Source organism: Melospiza melodia, chromosome 2 (genome assembly GCF_035770615.1).
Source record: "Melospiza melodia melodia isolate bMelMel2 chromosome 2, bMelMel2.pri, whole genome shotgun sequence".
NCBI lineage: Eukaryota > Metazoa > Chordata > Aves > Passeriformes > Passerellidae > Melospiza > Melospiza melodia.
Window position 1 is genome coordinate 129,569,897 of NC_086195.1, and position 13,399 is coordinate 129,583,295.

Sequence of the window (13,399 nt, forward strand, 5' to 3'; positions counted from 1 at the left end):
ATCTGACAGATGTGTTCTATGGAGGGGCTTGACAGCTGGCCTGCAAGCAAAGATGAGTTACTAGAAGAAATAACAGTTTCTGATTTTCAAGTGTATCCATAGCAAGGAAGAAGACAAGGCCGTCAGCATGGAGACAGATTAGAAAAGATTCATGAACATTTTTGTAAGCTAGACTAGGTGCCGAAGTAGATGTGTATATGTGCCTTATTAAATTTCTGTAAAACTATTGCCAATTATATTGACACTAATTGCTTTGCACCAATGCATATAATAAGTTATTGTGATGTAGTTAATGACTTAAGATCATGCTTTGTTAAGATTATATAAGCTGAAGAACATGCAGAATAAAAACTTTTCTTCTTGCACCCTGATCATGTGTATGTCATTCAGTGACAGTATTCTATGAAGAATATGCACAAGGAAAGAAGTATCTGATTAATGAACTTTATTTTTGAATAGAAGGCAGGATTGATATTCAAGCTTGTTAGCATAAAGTGCATTGTTTAGTAGGCAGTGTTTCTTTCTGTAGTCATTTCTGTGGCATTGTTACTGTATCTGCCCTTGTTTTGTGTATTAAGCTGTTAATACATTCAACTTTAAAATTGTAACAGCCCCTTCATGTCTCTTAATTAAAGTAAGAAATTATTTCCAATTATTTCCTGTTATGCTTTGATTGCTTTCTGGTTGTTCCCTTGTGTATGGATGTATGGACCAGGCCACATTCATTTAAAGACCACTGATCTCAAATTTGAGAAGGCTGTACTGTCATTTGTTATCTTTTAAAGTTCAAGACTTCAGCTCAAGCTGTTTTCTTCATTTTGCCATCATTATATTTTAAACCTCCAGTCAGGGGAGTGCCAGGAGGTACTGCCTCTCAGATGCCATGACCTCAGTGGAGATCTATGCTTGAGACAAATCTTTTTTACTTGAGGTGTAGCTGTCAAGATTCTTAGAGTACTTTTCCAAGCACCAGTTTTGGACTTAACCTAGTTTTCTTTTTTTGGAATTATGTTACTTCTCTGCAGGATGTTTTTGGACCATCTCCAGTTACTTCAGACTTGTTCCTATTTCTGTTTTTCTTTTCCATTGGTAGATATGAGTAGACAGTACTTTTCAGAGCACTTAAATCCTCAGATCTCACACAGCTGGAAACTGATAAGGATTGATTGAGGAAAGGCAAAGGAAAATTAGTACCTTCTGAGTTTCATGTTAGGCCTGGTAGATTGCCAGTTTGAAAAATGTAAAGTGAGGGCTATAGGCTGTGTTAGAGTAGAAAAGGGGGCTGAGATAAAGGGACTGAGTGTGATAAAAAGCCAATAAATTCATCAGCAAGTTCGCTGGTGTGATGGTTGTTGGTGTAGGGGTGTATTGTGGTATTAAAGCAGACAGAATTTTGATCTCAGCAATTTACAAATTGGTAATGTAGACCTAAATATGAATAACTTTTTCAACAGAATTTTAGTACTAGGCAGACTGCAGCAGGCAGGAATTATGATGTTTGTTAAAATGGTTGAGATGAACATAAAGGCATGCATGCTATTCAGTTCAATTGTATGGAGAATATGCTGTGTATATGGAGTTTTGCCTAGACATGGAGGAGGTATTTAACCAATGATTAACTGATCTTTAACTTAGTCAAATATAACTGGGCAAGTTATAGTTTTGACAATCAGCTGTTACCACCATAATTTTTCTGAACTGGCTGCGTGTTTTTACTGATGAACAGACACACCAGCTTTCCAGATAGATGCACACCATGACATAAATATTTTACACAGCAGAAGAGAGAGAAGATGAATATTTTGTTACAAATGTGTTACAGTGACCCAGAGTACATACTTGGGATAACATTTGTCTTTTTCTTTCATTTTAATGCTAGGTGTACCCTGAATTGCAAATCACCAATGTTGTGGAAGCCAACCAGCCAGCTACAATACAGAACTGGTGCAAGAGGGGATGGAAGCAGTGCAATGGTCACCCACATATCGTGGTTCCCTACAGGTGTCTGGGTGAGTGACTCAGTTTTAGTCTGTTTTTCTGCTCTGTTGTTTTCAATCCCTTCATAAGAAAGACAGAGAATCTACATAAATGTGTTCTATACCTCAGTATAGTTGTGTTTTCTGAAGGGAGTTTTGTCTAGCTGTTCAGTCCTTTGGAACTGCATTATCTAGAAGGAAAGTATTCCTGCTTTTCCCTAATTAAACCCTTCTTTTTTCACATTAATTTTTGAATATCTAGTACTTGGACTCTTACCATGAAAGAGTGTGGGAATCTGTATTTGTTGAAACAAAAGAAAAGATACTTTATACATTCCCCCATTTTATCCTTCAATGTTATTTTTGTAGCAGTTGATTGCTGTTCTCTCCTGTGTCCTTGGTGCTTTAAATCAATTAAAAGGGATTTTTTAGCCCCTGTTTTTTTTTTTTTGCTAACCTTTACTTTCATCTGCATCAGAAAACAGAATTGTTGATTTGCTGTTTTCATTAACATTCTAGGCATGACATTTTCTTGATATTATTCCATATTTAAGTATGTTGCTTTACCACTGCCATTTGAACTGTGATTAGTGCTGGAGTTCAGAGTTGGAACTTGCTTTTCTAGTTCCAGGACAGCTAAAAGGCATGGAAACCAACTCAGACCAGTTATTCCATGAAACAAATAATGAAAGAAATTTTTTAAAAATATGCAATGTTTCTAGAAATTTTGTTCATTTGTGTAGAGTAGGTAAAAGACAGGGCACAATCTGCCCTTAGCAAAGCTGGGACTGAAGAGGATTTAGCAGAAATGCTCAAAAGTGCCAAAGCAGCAGGTGTATAAAATCTGTGCTACATATCAGGGAAATTTTTTTACTTGGCAAAGTTTCTAGATCTGATGTTTGCACAGATGTAAAATCAATGTTTCTAAACCTGCAGTATATCATTGTTCGTGCTACTGAGGCTCTACAGGACTAGTTTATTCTGAGCAAAAATCCTCCAGGAGAACCCAAATTCAAGACTTTTGGTGAGGAGAAGAACCTGCCTCTAGGAATTACAGATTCTGATTCTGGGAAGAAACCTGCTGACCTTTGTCTTTTTCCAGGCATGAGCTGAGTTGGTTGGCTCCCCCACAAGCTTTACTGCTAAAAGGGACATGCTTTTTTACCCATTTGTTGCTGTGTTTTGTTTAGTTTTTTTATGGTCAGGATAGAAACATCAGCTTGTAGTCTCAATGTATGTCTAAAGCCAGATGAGCAACTTTTTAAGAGATGAGGCAGAGCTGCAGTCTCACCTAGAACACATCACAATATGTTTCATCAGACTCTATGAGAGTGCACTTGCACTAATTAGAGATACAGCAGAAGAACATCAGACTAGTGGAACTATAAAACCTAAATTTTATTATTTATTTTAATGTCACCACAAGCAAAGCTCTGAATTAAGGCTTAGGACTTAGCCTCAGGACTCTCTGTCGTTCTGTAGATTTGGTCAGAGCCCTGGAGGTTTTACAGCCTAATTTAAGCAAAATGACAATGGCATCTTAAGAGCAAATGAATATAAATTGGCTATGAATACATTTAGTCTGCAATTATAAGGAAGTATCTGGAAGCATAATAGGACCTCCAAGAGTCATCTGGTTAAGGAGTAAGAAGTCTAATCACATGGAAGGAAGTTCATAAATTTGTGGACAGGACTATATGCAGTTCCTTGCAGGGGTGAGGAACTGGACTTGGACTTTTAAGGTGCCTTCCCTGAGTTGCAGTTAAGAAAGAAAAATCATTGCAAGGTGTATGGTTGTTATCTTAGGTAGCAGGGTTTGGATGCAAAGATTTTAAAGATGTTTAAGCACTTCATTTCCATTAGCCCTTAGCCCTCTATTTTTATTTTAAAATCCCCACATATGCTATTTTTTCTGATTTCCTTGTAATTGAGGCTTATCTAGTTGTGTCTGATACATTGTGTTTGTTACCATTTTCACATGCTGACATTGATCTTTTTTACCCTGACTAGAGTAAACCTTAGATACTGATGTTCCCAAGAGTCTACTGGGAGAATAGGTGGCTACATAATTACTTCCTCTGGAGGAAAAATGGTGGCAGTAGCCATAATCTGCAATTTCTCCATCAAACAGCCCTCTATTTGTTGTGTACTATGTCTGTCTTGGAATACTTTCTCTTAAATAATCTTTTTGTACAGAACTAAGGAGTCCAGAGAGCTTTTAATTTTTTTTTTCTCTCCTCCTAGTACTTCTTCAGTATTAAAAGATAATTTTCTAAAAGGTTGCATCTTGCCTGTCAGCTCTGTGTGTGCCTCAGCTGTGGTAGCTGTTGGTGGACATTGTCAGAAGTTGGGCATTGCCTGTGCCCATTCCTCTGTAATTTTACTGCAAATAGACCCCTGCCCTAGATCACTGTTATATCCATCTGGTCAGAATTAAGATACCAGCAGCAAGTTTGTCAGTGGGCAGCTGATTGCAGGGTTGAGTTTAATTTTGCACTGCTCTGAAGATACTAACTAGCCCAGTAATTTCTTCCATTTTGACAGTATTTTTCACAGTTGAGAAGCAGCAAGAGACAGAAATCTGGCTGCTTTCAGGCCAGAGCATCTTTGATGTACAGTCTGCTTGCATCATAATCTTCAGCCAAGACTTTTCAAATGTGTAGAGCCCATTTCATTACAGCCCTTGCCTGCTCCCGGAGTTTATCTTTGAGACTTGTGCAGGGCAGTAGTTACAGCAGTTCTTTGTAGCTGTGTATTTCAGTAACATCCATCAGATTTACTAGATTACACAGCTTCATATTTTCTTAAGAGAATGCAACTAAAGCATACAAACAGTGTTTTAAACAAGACAAAATGAAAGCCCCTTATTTGAGTCAGCCACGTGTCTTTGCGTTGACCACAGAAATATTCCCTAAAAATGTTCTAATTTGATCTAATCTTAAAGAGTTAAATTACATGAGGACTGTGGTGATTGGCATAGAGCCACAAATGTGTTTGGGTACACAGCAAAGATGGGGAGCTGTGGGATGTGCTGGTGGAAGAGTGAAGATCTGCAGAATTCCCTTCTCCTGGTGTCAGGTGTGTGTGCCACCCTAGTGCCTGCACCACTCACTGTGTGGCACAGCTTGCAGGGTCGCTGCAGACAGTGTTAAGAAACCAGTGATTTCTTCTTTGCTTTACAGAAACTGTTTTTGGGAAAATTCCATGGCTGCCATCCTGGCCATGTAAGTGTTGGTGGGAGCTCTGCTGGTGGTCACAGCAGGAGGGCAGGATTTCTGCCACTGTTGGGGCAGTGTCAGCAATAACCATTTCTAGTTTGCACTTTCTCCTCTCTTCACTGCTTGCCAAGGAAAAGCAGTTGGTGAATTTGTGCAGTGTGGCTGTGAAATGAAGTGGTTCACTCCATGTTCCTTGCTGATTGTGGGAGTAGGCATCCTTATCCCAGAGATTTAAATCTTTTAATACTTGGATAAATGTGTGGCTATGAGTTTCTGAATAGATGACATTTCATTTTGTGTTGGTGGAATACATCCTGAGCCCTGGATAGAGATGAGAAGCTCAGTTATGTGGGTGTTTGTGGATCATTATGTGGGCATGGCATACAGGATATAGCAAGGTGTGAAATGGGGGAATTACAGATTAACTGTGCTGTGTAAAGTGCATGATCAGGAGTGGCTCTGCCTCATTATCCCATTAATGTATGCTGCTAAACGCTGCATTCACAGTGTTGGAAAGATCCAGATGTGTTATGTATACAGCCTCTGTCAATCAGAATGTGATTACTTGCAGTCATTTGTTCATAAACAAGTAGATTAGGTGTCCTGGTTTGGGGCAAATTTGGGAGAGAACCTCTGAAGAGGTTCCTATAGAAAACAGATTCAAGCGGCCCCTCTCCCAACCAGTTTGGGAAAATATTTTCTTGGAGAAAAGTGGAATAAAACTGTTTATTTAACAGGCAAAGCATTCACCAGCACAAAAAAAAAAATTAACAATATTAAACAATAAAACTTTTTGCTACTCCAAAAGAGATGACAGACTCAGAAAGTCCCTTTTGTGGGTTGCAGCTCAGCTCACTCAGTCTCTGATCAGTCCCTCTGGTGCTGGAAATGCTGCAGCCCAGGCCCGGCCCAGTGGGCCACAGGTGTGAGCTGCTGGTGCTCTGCTGGGTGTTCAGTCCAGAGCAGGTTTAAACAGGTCCAAATAAAAATAAAAACCACGGTCCAGGGAACTTCTCTGCCTCACTTAGCTAAAAACTAATTAAGGGTAAAGGAGAGCTCTGTCCTGCCGTGTGTCCACAGATAACACAGTCCAGGAGCAGGATGTGGAGGAGTGAGTGCAATTTCTGAACACAAGCTGTGCACGCACGCTTCTTCCCCCTCCCCTCTTCACTCTCAGAACCAATCTTAAAGGTGCAAAACTTATCTCTGGACTAAACAGGTGAATGGGGATATGAGTATCATCAAGTCATCCCAGCACATTAGGTTATATGAAAAGTGCATTTTGCTGCTTGGTTATGTAGTGAAAAACTGGCTTCTGCACCTGGTTTTTTAAAAAAAAAGTCTTTGAAAATATTTTGTAACTTTTCAGGGCTTTATTACTGTAGCTTACAGGGCTTTATTACTCTAGCAGTTTGTGGAGTTATCATCTTGTTAGTGTCTTGGTTTGAAAGATAGGTGTCTGCCAATGAAGGCAGGAACCTCCCTTTGAATATGAACCACTTCCCTCAAAATTATTACAACTTTGAAGTTACAGGGCTTTCAGACAAAGATATTGGAAAAGGAATAGCAGTTCTTTTCTTATAAATAGATCTATAGCTCTTATATATAGATCTATAGATCTGTATAACAAGGCAAATAAACAGCAGCAACAGCAAACAAAACCCAGATAATCAGTACCAGCCGTCTCTCGGCCGTTGAGCGCTTTCCCAGTTTGGTGCAGTTCCAGTCACGGCCAGCAGGGGCGCTGCTGGCTCCCGGCCGGGCAGGTGCGGTGATTCCCCCGCACCTGCAGGGGGCGCTGTGAGGCGAGCTCGGCCATTCCTCCCTGTGGTAATGGCGGGCGGGCTGGCGGGAGAGAGAGGAAAGGGGATTGCTGTACAAAATCACAGGAAGCCATTACCTGTGCACTTCTGGATGGCGAAATGGGCTGGAGCAGGAACCTCGGAGCTGGAATGGCAGAGGTGGATGCACACTGGGTGACAAACAAAATGCAGCAGAAACTCTCAGCCCTGTCAGGAGCCCTGGCGTATCCTTTTGGGCACCTGATGTTGAGGTCAAGTGTTGCAAAAAAGCCTGAGGCATCAGCAGAAAACAGTGGGGCTGGGCAGCTGCAGATGAGTATCTGCAAGCAGCTGGGAGATGCCTTCTGGGAAGGGGACGGAGTTTGGGGTCCTGGTTTTTCCCCTGAGCAGATGATGAGGGGCCTTTCCCATGAGAAAAAGGGTGCCAAAAAGGTCCCAGTTCAATAGTCGCTCTTACAAGTAAAGGCTCACCCAGGGTAAGGAAGAAGCACGCAAGGATTGGACTGGTCGGTGGCAGCGAATTCTCCCCATGGTAGCAGCAACTCGACTGTTTCCTTCTGATCCTGAGAGAGAGACAGCAAGGAGCTTGAGCCCAGTACCTGACCCCCAGCCAAAATCTTGTGTTATCTCTATGTGAGAAACAACTGCTCACTTTGAAAATTTAAAAAGATTTATTAAACCTTAACAAAAATACAACAAAGGACTACCTAAGGAAAAAGCTGCAGCGCTGGGAACTGCCCCTCATGGATACCACACGGCCAGTTCGTCTTCAAGATGGATGCTCAGTCTTTTGTACCCCTGGGGGTTGCACCAGCCAGCCCAGCCCTCCCAAAGTCTGTCACTCAGCTCTTCTTTGCCATTTATCAGTGGAGATTGCTCTCTTGTAACTGGATTGGAGGTCAGGTGTTGCCATGCTGCACCCCCTGAGCAACCCCTGAGCTTTTCCATTCCCCCCTGCCCCATGCCAGGGACACCTGTGCAGCTTCTTTGTACCTGTCCTGGACAGCCCCGGCTGTGTGATGGCAGCAATACAGGGGGAAAGGGAAGTGTGGGGAGAGCAGAGGGCATCTAAACTACAGTAACATAACTGTACATCACTAAAGCTTCTCTTAATATTCACACAATAGTTATCCCTTAATTGTGAGAGCCAGTCATCTCATTATCCATCTATAACGTCTACCCTTCCAAAGAGAAAACCTCTTCCAGCTGAGAGGCCAGCTGCACTCTTCCCCCTCCTCCCCTTCCCTACCACATCTTTTGCCTCTTAAGGTCTTTATAGTCTCTTAGGCAACAAATGGGACAAAACTGCTTGAGAGAAAGGGAAAAAAAAAAAAACAGGGAAAACTCCTAACCTTCAACCTGATGTCAGAAGGAAAGGTACACTCAAGTTTTGATATGCATGCCTAGCCAGTTATATCAAAGAAAACTCCAAGGTTATGCCTGGAATGAATAATTTAAATAGAGATACATGTAATTGGGAGTTCTCCTAGTGGTAGTTCTTCTAAAATTACTTGCTGTTTTAATGGTGGAGTTTTTTCACACAAGAGTGTGAAGTGCCTGTGTATTTCTGTACATGGCAAAACTTGCTGGTTTTACCCCCTCTGAACTCACATTGCGCCTGTTTGTATTGCATTGGCACATTGGCAATACAAATTCTCCTCTGAGTAGCTGGAAACACTTTCCACTGGCTTTTCTATGTAGTGCCTAATTAACAGAAAGACATTAAATAATTGTCCCGGAATTTTCCTGTCCCTGTTAGTTTAGCTTTTCACCTCCAGCTTGCCTCAGTCTTCAGTCAGCCATGTGAGTGGTGCAGACAAGCCTCACACCACCCTGTTCCTAAAATAAAAAAAATCCCCCTAGTTTCAGCCTACACAACTACAACATGTCTAGTTTTTCTGGCAACACTAGCTGACAGGAAGCAGAGGAGTCACTGATCATTCAGATAAACTGTTATAGATGAGCAATTTAATGGTTGGCTCTCACCATTAGAGAGATAGATATTATGTGCATGTTAAGGTGTATAGTGATGATATGTCCCCCATAGTCCTCTTTCCCCTCCCCCTTGTAAGAGCCTCCGTAGTCAGGGCATTTGGAGAAATTCTCCACCAATTGACGGCAGAGAAGGAGTTGACTGATAAAACTTTGGGAAGTTTAAAAGGCAGAGTATCCATTTTGTAGGGGAGCAGGAGGCTGATAGTCATGGGGGGCAGGGCTCCCACAGCTACAATTTTTCCTTATTCAATCTTTTGTAATATTTTTTTGTTAAGGTTTAATAAACCTTTAAAATTTTTGAAAGTGAGCAGTCATTTCTCACATACTCACATAAACAATAACGAAGTTACTGGTTTATTATAATTCTAAGAAGATCTACTGCCTCATGGTTTATAACTGTCATTTCAAGTATTTTCTTCTCAAAGCAGGACTGTATAAACCATTTGAAGCAGCCTTTGACATGTTTCAGGGACAAAATCCCATGATTTTGTCGATAAAGAGGAAGAGAGCTGGCAGAGAAATCCTGAATAAGATCATCCACCAGCAGCACAAAACCTTCCTCAGGCAGTCACAACTCTGTTTCTGGACCTCTTCACTTGAGCCAAGCATTGGTTCAGCTGTTGGGTTAGCCAGATTGTAGCTGAAAGGCATAGAAACTCTGAAGTGCAGAGATAAAACAAAACTAATGTTCTGCTGAGTGTCAGAATGTACTTTTATATATGACTAATATAAAACATCTAATTTTTGTACAGTAAGACCAGAAGAAGAAAGAATTCTGAATTTGTGTATTTCTGTGCATTCTTGGGGTGTACATATGTTTTACTTGTTTGCTGGTTGCAATAAGGTTTTAATAAGAACAGGTCACAACACAAAAACTTCTTGAGATCTCGAACGTCACAGCTCTGCAGATCTACTCCTAAAGTAGTAAAATAATTTCTTATCTGTAAGGATTGAAATCTATGTGCTTATTTGTCTCTTTACAATGGACCAAGGAAACCAAGACAAATAGTGTACACACTTCAGCAACAGCACACAGGAAGTGATCACAAGTATGTGAGCCTTCTTCATAGGCACCATTACACATTGTAGTAAACCAGTCTATGTTTAGGAGCTTAAGAAGGAAAATCAGTTTTCCTTCTTGAATGATGACTAAAGCTGGTTGGACTAAGTTTTCTGTCACTTGTTACTGTGCCCAGCATGAGGTATCAGGGATTAAAAGCAGGTGTTCCTGCTTTTTCTGCAGTGCTTTATATAAAAAGAATTACCCTGAAAAAGTAGTGCTAAAATACTATTAGTAAGGTTAAAAAGAGCTCAAAAAATGGGAAAAAGGGGAAGTTAAGGTGCCTCTCTGATCATCGTTTGACCCTTCCTGTGCAGAGGGTTCCAGGGAGGCTGTGACTGTGGGGCTGCTCTGTCTGCCTGCCCTGTTCCACTGTGGGTGCTTGAATGAGCTATTCTGTGTTTCTTTCCTGGTCCAGCCTCTCCCACGCCCAAGTTACTGTTCACCACTCAGATCCTGCCCAAAGACAGAGCTAATTTTCCTCTCAGAGGTTTCTCTAATATTACCCAAACACTTCAGAGATCATAGATTTCATTTCATAAATGTCATAAGGGAGAAGGGTGTCATCCTTAATTTGTATTTGGAAGCTGGAGAGAAGCTTAAAAACCATAAGTATCTGTTGATAGTTGGGCTCCAAATTGTAAAATGCTTGAAACATTCTCAATGTGGATGTGAGTGTATGTACCCAAGGGGTCTTTATGAAACATGTACCTTTGGTTTTGATGGATGGGTGCATTCACACACACAGGGCCTGTGAGTCATGCATGAACCTGCTGTGTAAGTTCCATGCCCTTGTTCATTGTACACATCCAGTTTTTGAAACACACAGAGCAGGAAGTTTTTATCCAAATATCTTTGTAGTGCCACACAGGTGATTGATCCTTTTTTTTTTTTTGTGTTTTCCTTCAATCTAAAGAACTTATTTTTGTGGTGGGAACATCCTGCTAATTGGTGTGTTGTTTGTTTTAGCATCTTAGGAAGGAAGGATGGGGAGAGGAGCAGAAAGGAAGCATCCATCTTACCATTTGGTCATGAAATTGGTCTGCATGTGTAGCATCTTTAGAAAAATTCTCACCTAACTGAAAGTAGCTGTAAATTCTTGATCTGGTTTTGGAGTAGCACTGAATGCTGCCAGCAGATTTGATACAGTTAACTGCAGAGGGGCAGTCAGTGATGGGACTCACTGGATATTTCTAAAAGGTGCTAGGGAATGTTCTGGAAATATAGTTCAGTAACCCTGTCTGGGAGAGGGGATACTTTTTTTGATGTGCTGAACATCCAGGAATATTGGACTTGTCAGTGAGTATGATAACTGAGCAAGAGTTGTTTGTTTTTATTTTCTTTAAGAGTAGCTAAACAAATAGATAGTGTGCTCCTTTGATTTTTCAGAAGATATTTAACAAGGTCCACTACCAAAAGCTATTAAAGAATTTAATCTACCATGGAATAGAAGAGAAAACACTTATATGGCTAAATAAAGATAAGAAAAGGCAGGAACTAAAGGTCCGCCCTCAAACTAGAGAAAGGTCACCAACAGAATCTCAAGGGATCAGTTTCTGTGCCAGTGATGTTCAAAGTACGTGTGATATGTAAAAAAAGGCTAAGTTGTGCAGTGATCCATCTGATGAGGATACTAAGTTATTCAAGGTAGAGTTAATAAAGGCAAATTACATGGAATTTCAGAAGTGTCTTTGATACGAGGTGACTGGATGTAAAATGGAAGCAAAAATTACTGTAGTAAAGGCAGTGTTCATTGGAGAAGCCCAAAATGCAATAATCTTATGTTAGCATGTATGGTGAGGCTGTGAGTAACTTCAGACTTCCCAGGATTGAGACCTTGGGGATTAACAGTTCTGTGAAAATGTATGTTCATTAGTGCCAAAACCCAACAGTCTTATGGATTATTAGGAAAGGAATGGGGAACAAGGCATGGAACATAACTGCACCACTGTGTCAGCTGTGGACTTTGTTGTATTTGTGAATGCTGTGTGCAGATGTGGTTGTTTTCAGAAGTGCAGAGTGGAAGCTGAAGAGTTAAGAGTGATGGGGAGTGCTTGAAGTACAACACGGCTCCCATAAAAGAAATGACACAGAAGATGAGATTTTTCCTGTATAGAAAAGAAGATGACTGGAAGATCTGGTAGCCCTTCTCAAAGTCATGAATAGCTTGGAGTGGATGGATGAAGAATGGTCGTTCACGCTGTATTTCATGAGAAGACCTCAGATTGTCAAGTAAAACTTGTAGGCCTCAGGTTTCAAGCAAACAAGTAATTGAAAGGTTATAAATTTTATAAATTTTGTTGCATAATGTGTATGTAAGCTCCTCATCCATCTGCCACAGTGTCTTGGATGCTGAGAGCCTATAAAGTGTCAGAACCCAACAGTTCATTGCAAGATGACTCATAAGGTGTTAGGGACCCTAGTCTTGAGTCTGTAGAATTTATGGTGAAAAGGGTCTTGGGGAAGTACTGCTGCATGCTCTTCTGCATAAACCTTGTGTCCTTTTGTGATGCAGTGCTGACCTGCTTTTGACCACTTGAGCTGAAATGTTTTGTGGACTGAGACAGTCATTGTCATGCTTATGTGGCTTCCTCTGCCATATCAAAGTGCTTGCCATCAGACTAGTTACTCCTTTCCCTTCTAAACTGCTGCTCTCCTGCCTTTCTTTATCTCTGAGGGTGCTGCCCATGTCTGGCTCTTCCTACAGAGCCACTTGCTCCAGATTTTCCAGCCTTGGTCTTGGCTTACCAGATGCCAGTGTCTTGGCCATCACTATTCCACTCAAGTCTCCTAGGCAATGATGTTTCTTCACCTCTCCTTTCCTTCTGAGTAATCCTCTTCTTACCTTGACTGCCTTTTCCTCTCAGCACATTCTCTTTTTCCTGTCAGCATCTGCTATCCAAGCCAGTTTGGTTTGTGTCCACTTCCCAGCTCTTCATCAGCTCTGCCATGCATCTGTTGTCATCTTATTTCACACCTCACTTGATGCTACCTGAGCAAGCAGATAAGGGCTTGTGATCCCTCCTGGAAGTGATGAGATCAGTCTGTTCCAGCGTGGTTTCTTCTATGGCGAGTGGAGCTCTGCTCATGAGAGCAGCTGTTGAACTGGGACCTTATTAACACCTATCACCAGCCAGGGCTATGTACAGATCACAAATGGGACGGGACTGCTGCTGAAGAACGTGCCTTGAGCTGTTTTATTTTCCAGCATCAGTCTCATTACATGGTTATGACAGTGGGAAGATGCCATCAGCTCACATCCCAGGCAGCAGACCAATGCTTGCTAGACAAGTGTTAATACACAAACCATTATTCTATTTGTCCTTGCTTTTTTACTTTTAAAATAAT

The 13,399-nt window shown here is 41.2% G+C and overlaps 1 protein-coding gene across 4 annotated transcripts in view; it reads left to right on the plus strand.

Moving 5' to 3' along the window:
* Window positions 1–13,399, plus strand: part of APP (amyloid beta precursor protein) — a 193,468-nt gene that overhangs the window by 65,818 nt on the left and 114,251 nt on the right. For all 4 annotated transcript variants that reach the window (XM_063150005.1, XM_063150004.1, XM_063150006.1 and 1 more), the window contains exon 3: window positions 1,880–2,009. In XM_063150005.1, the coding sequence (XP_063006075.1) occupies window positions 1,880–2,009 (130 nt within the window). The remainder of the gene's footprint in view (window positions 1–1,879; window positions 2,010–13,399) is intronic.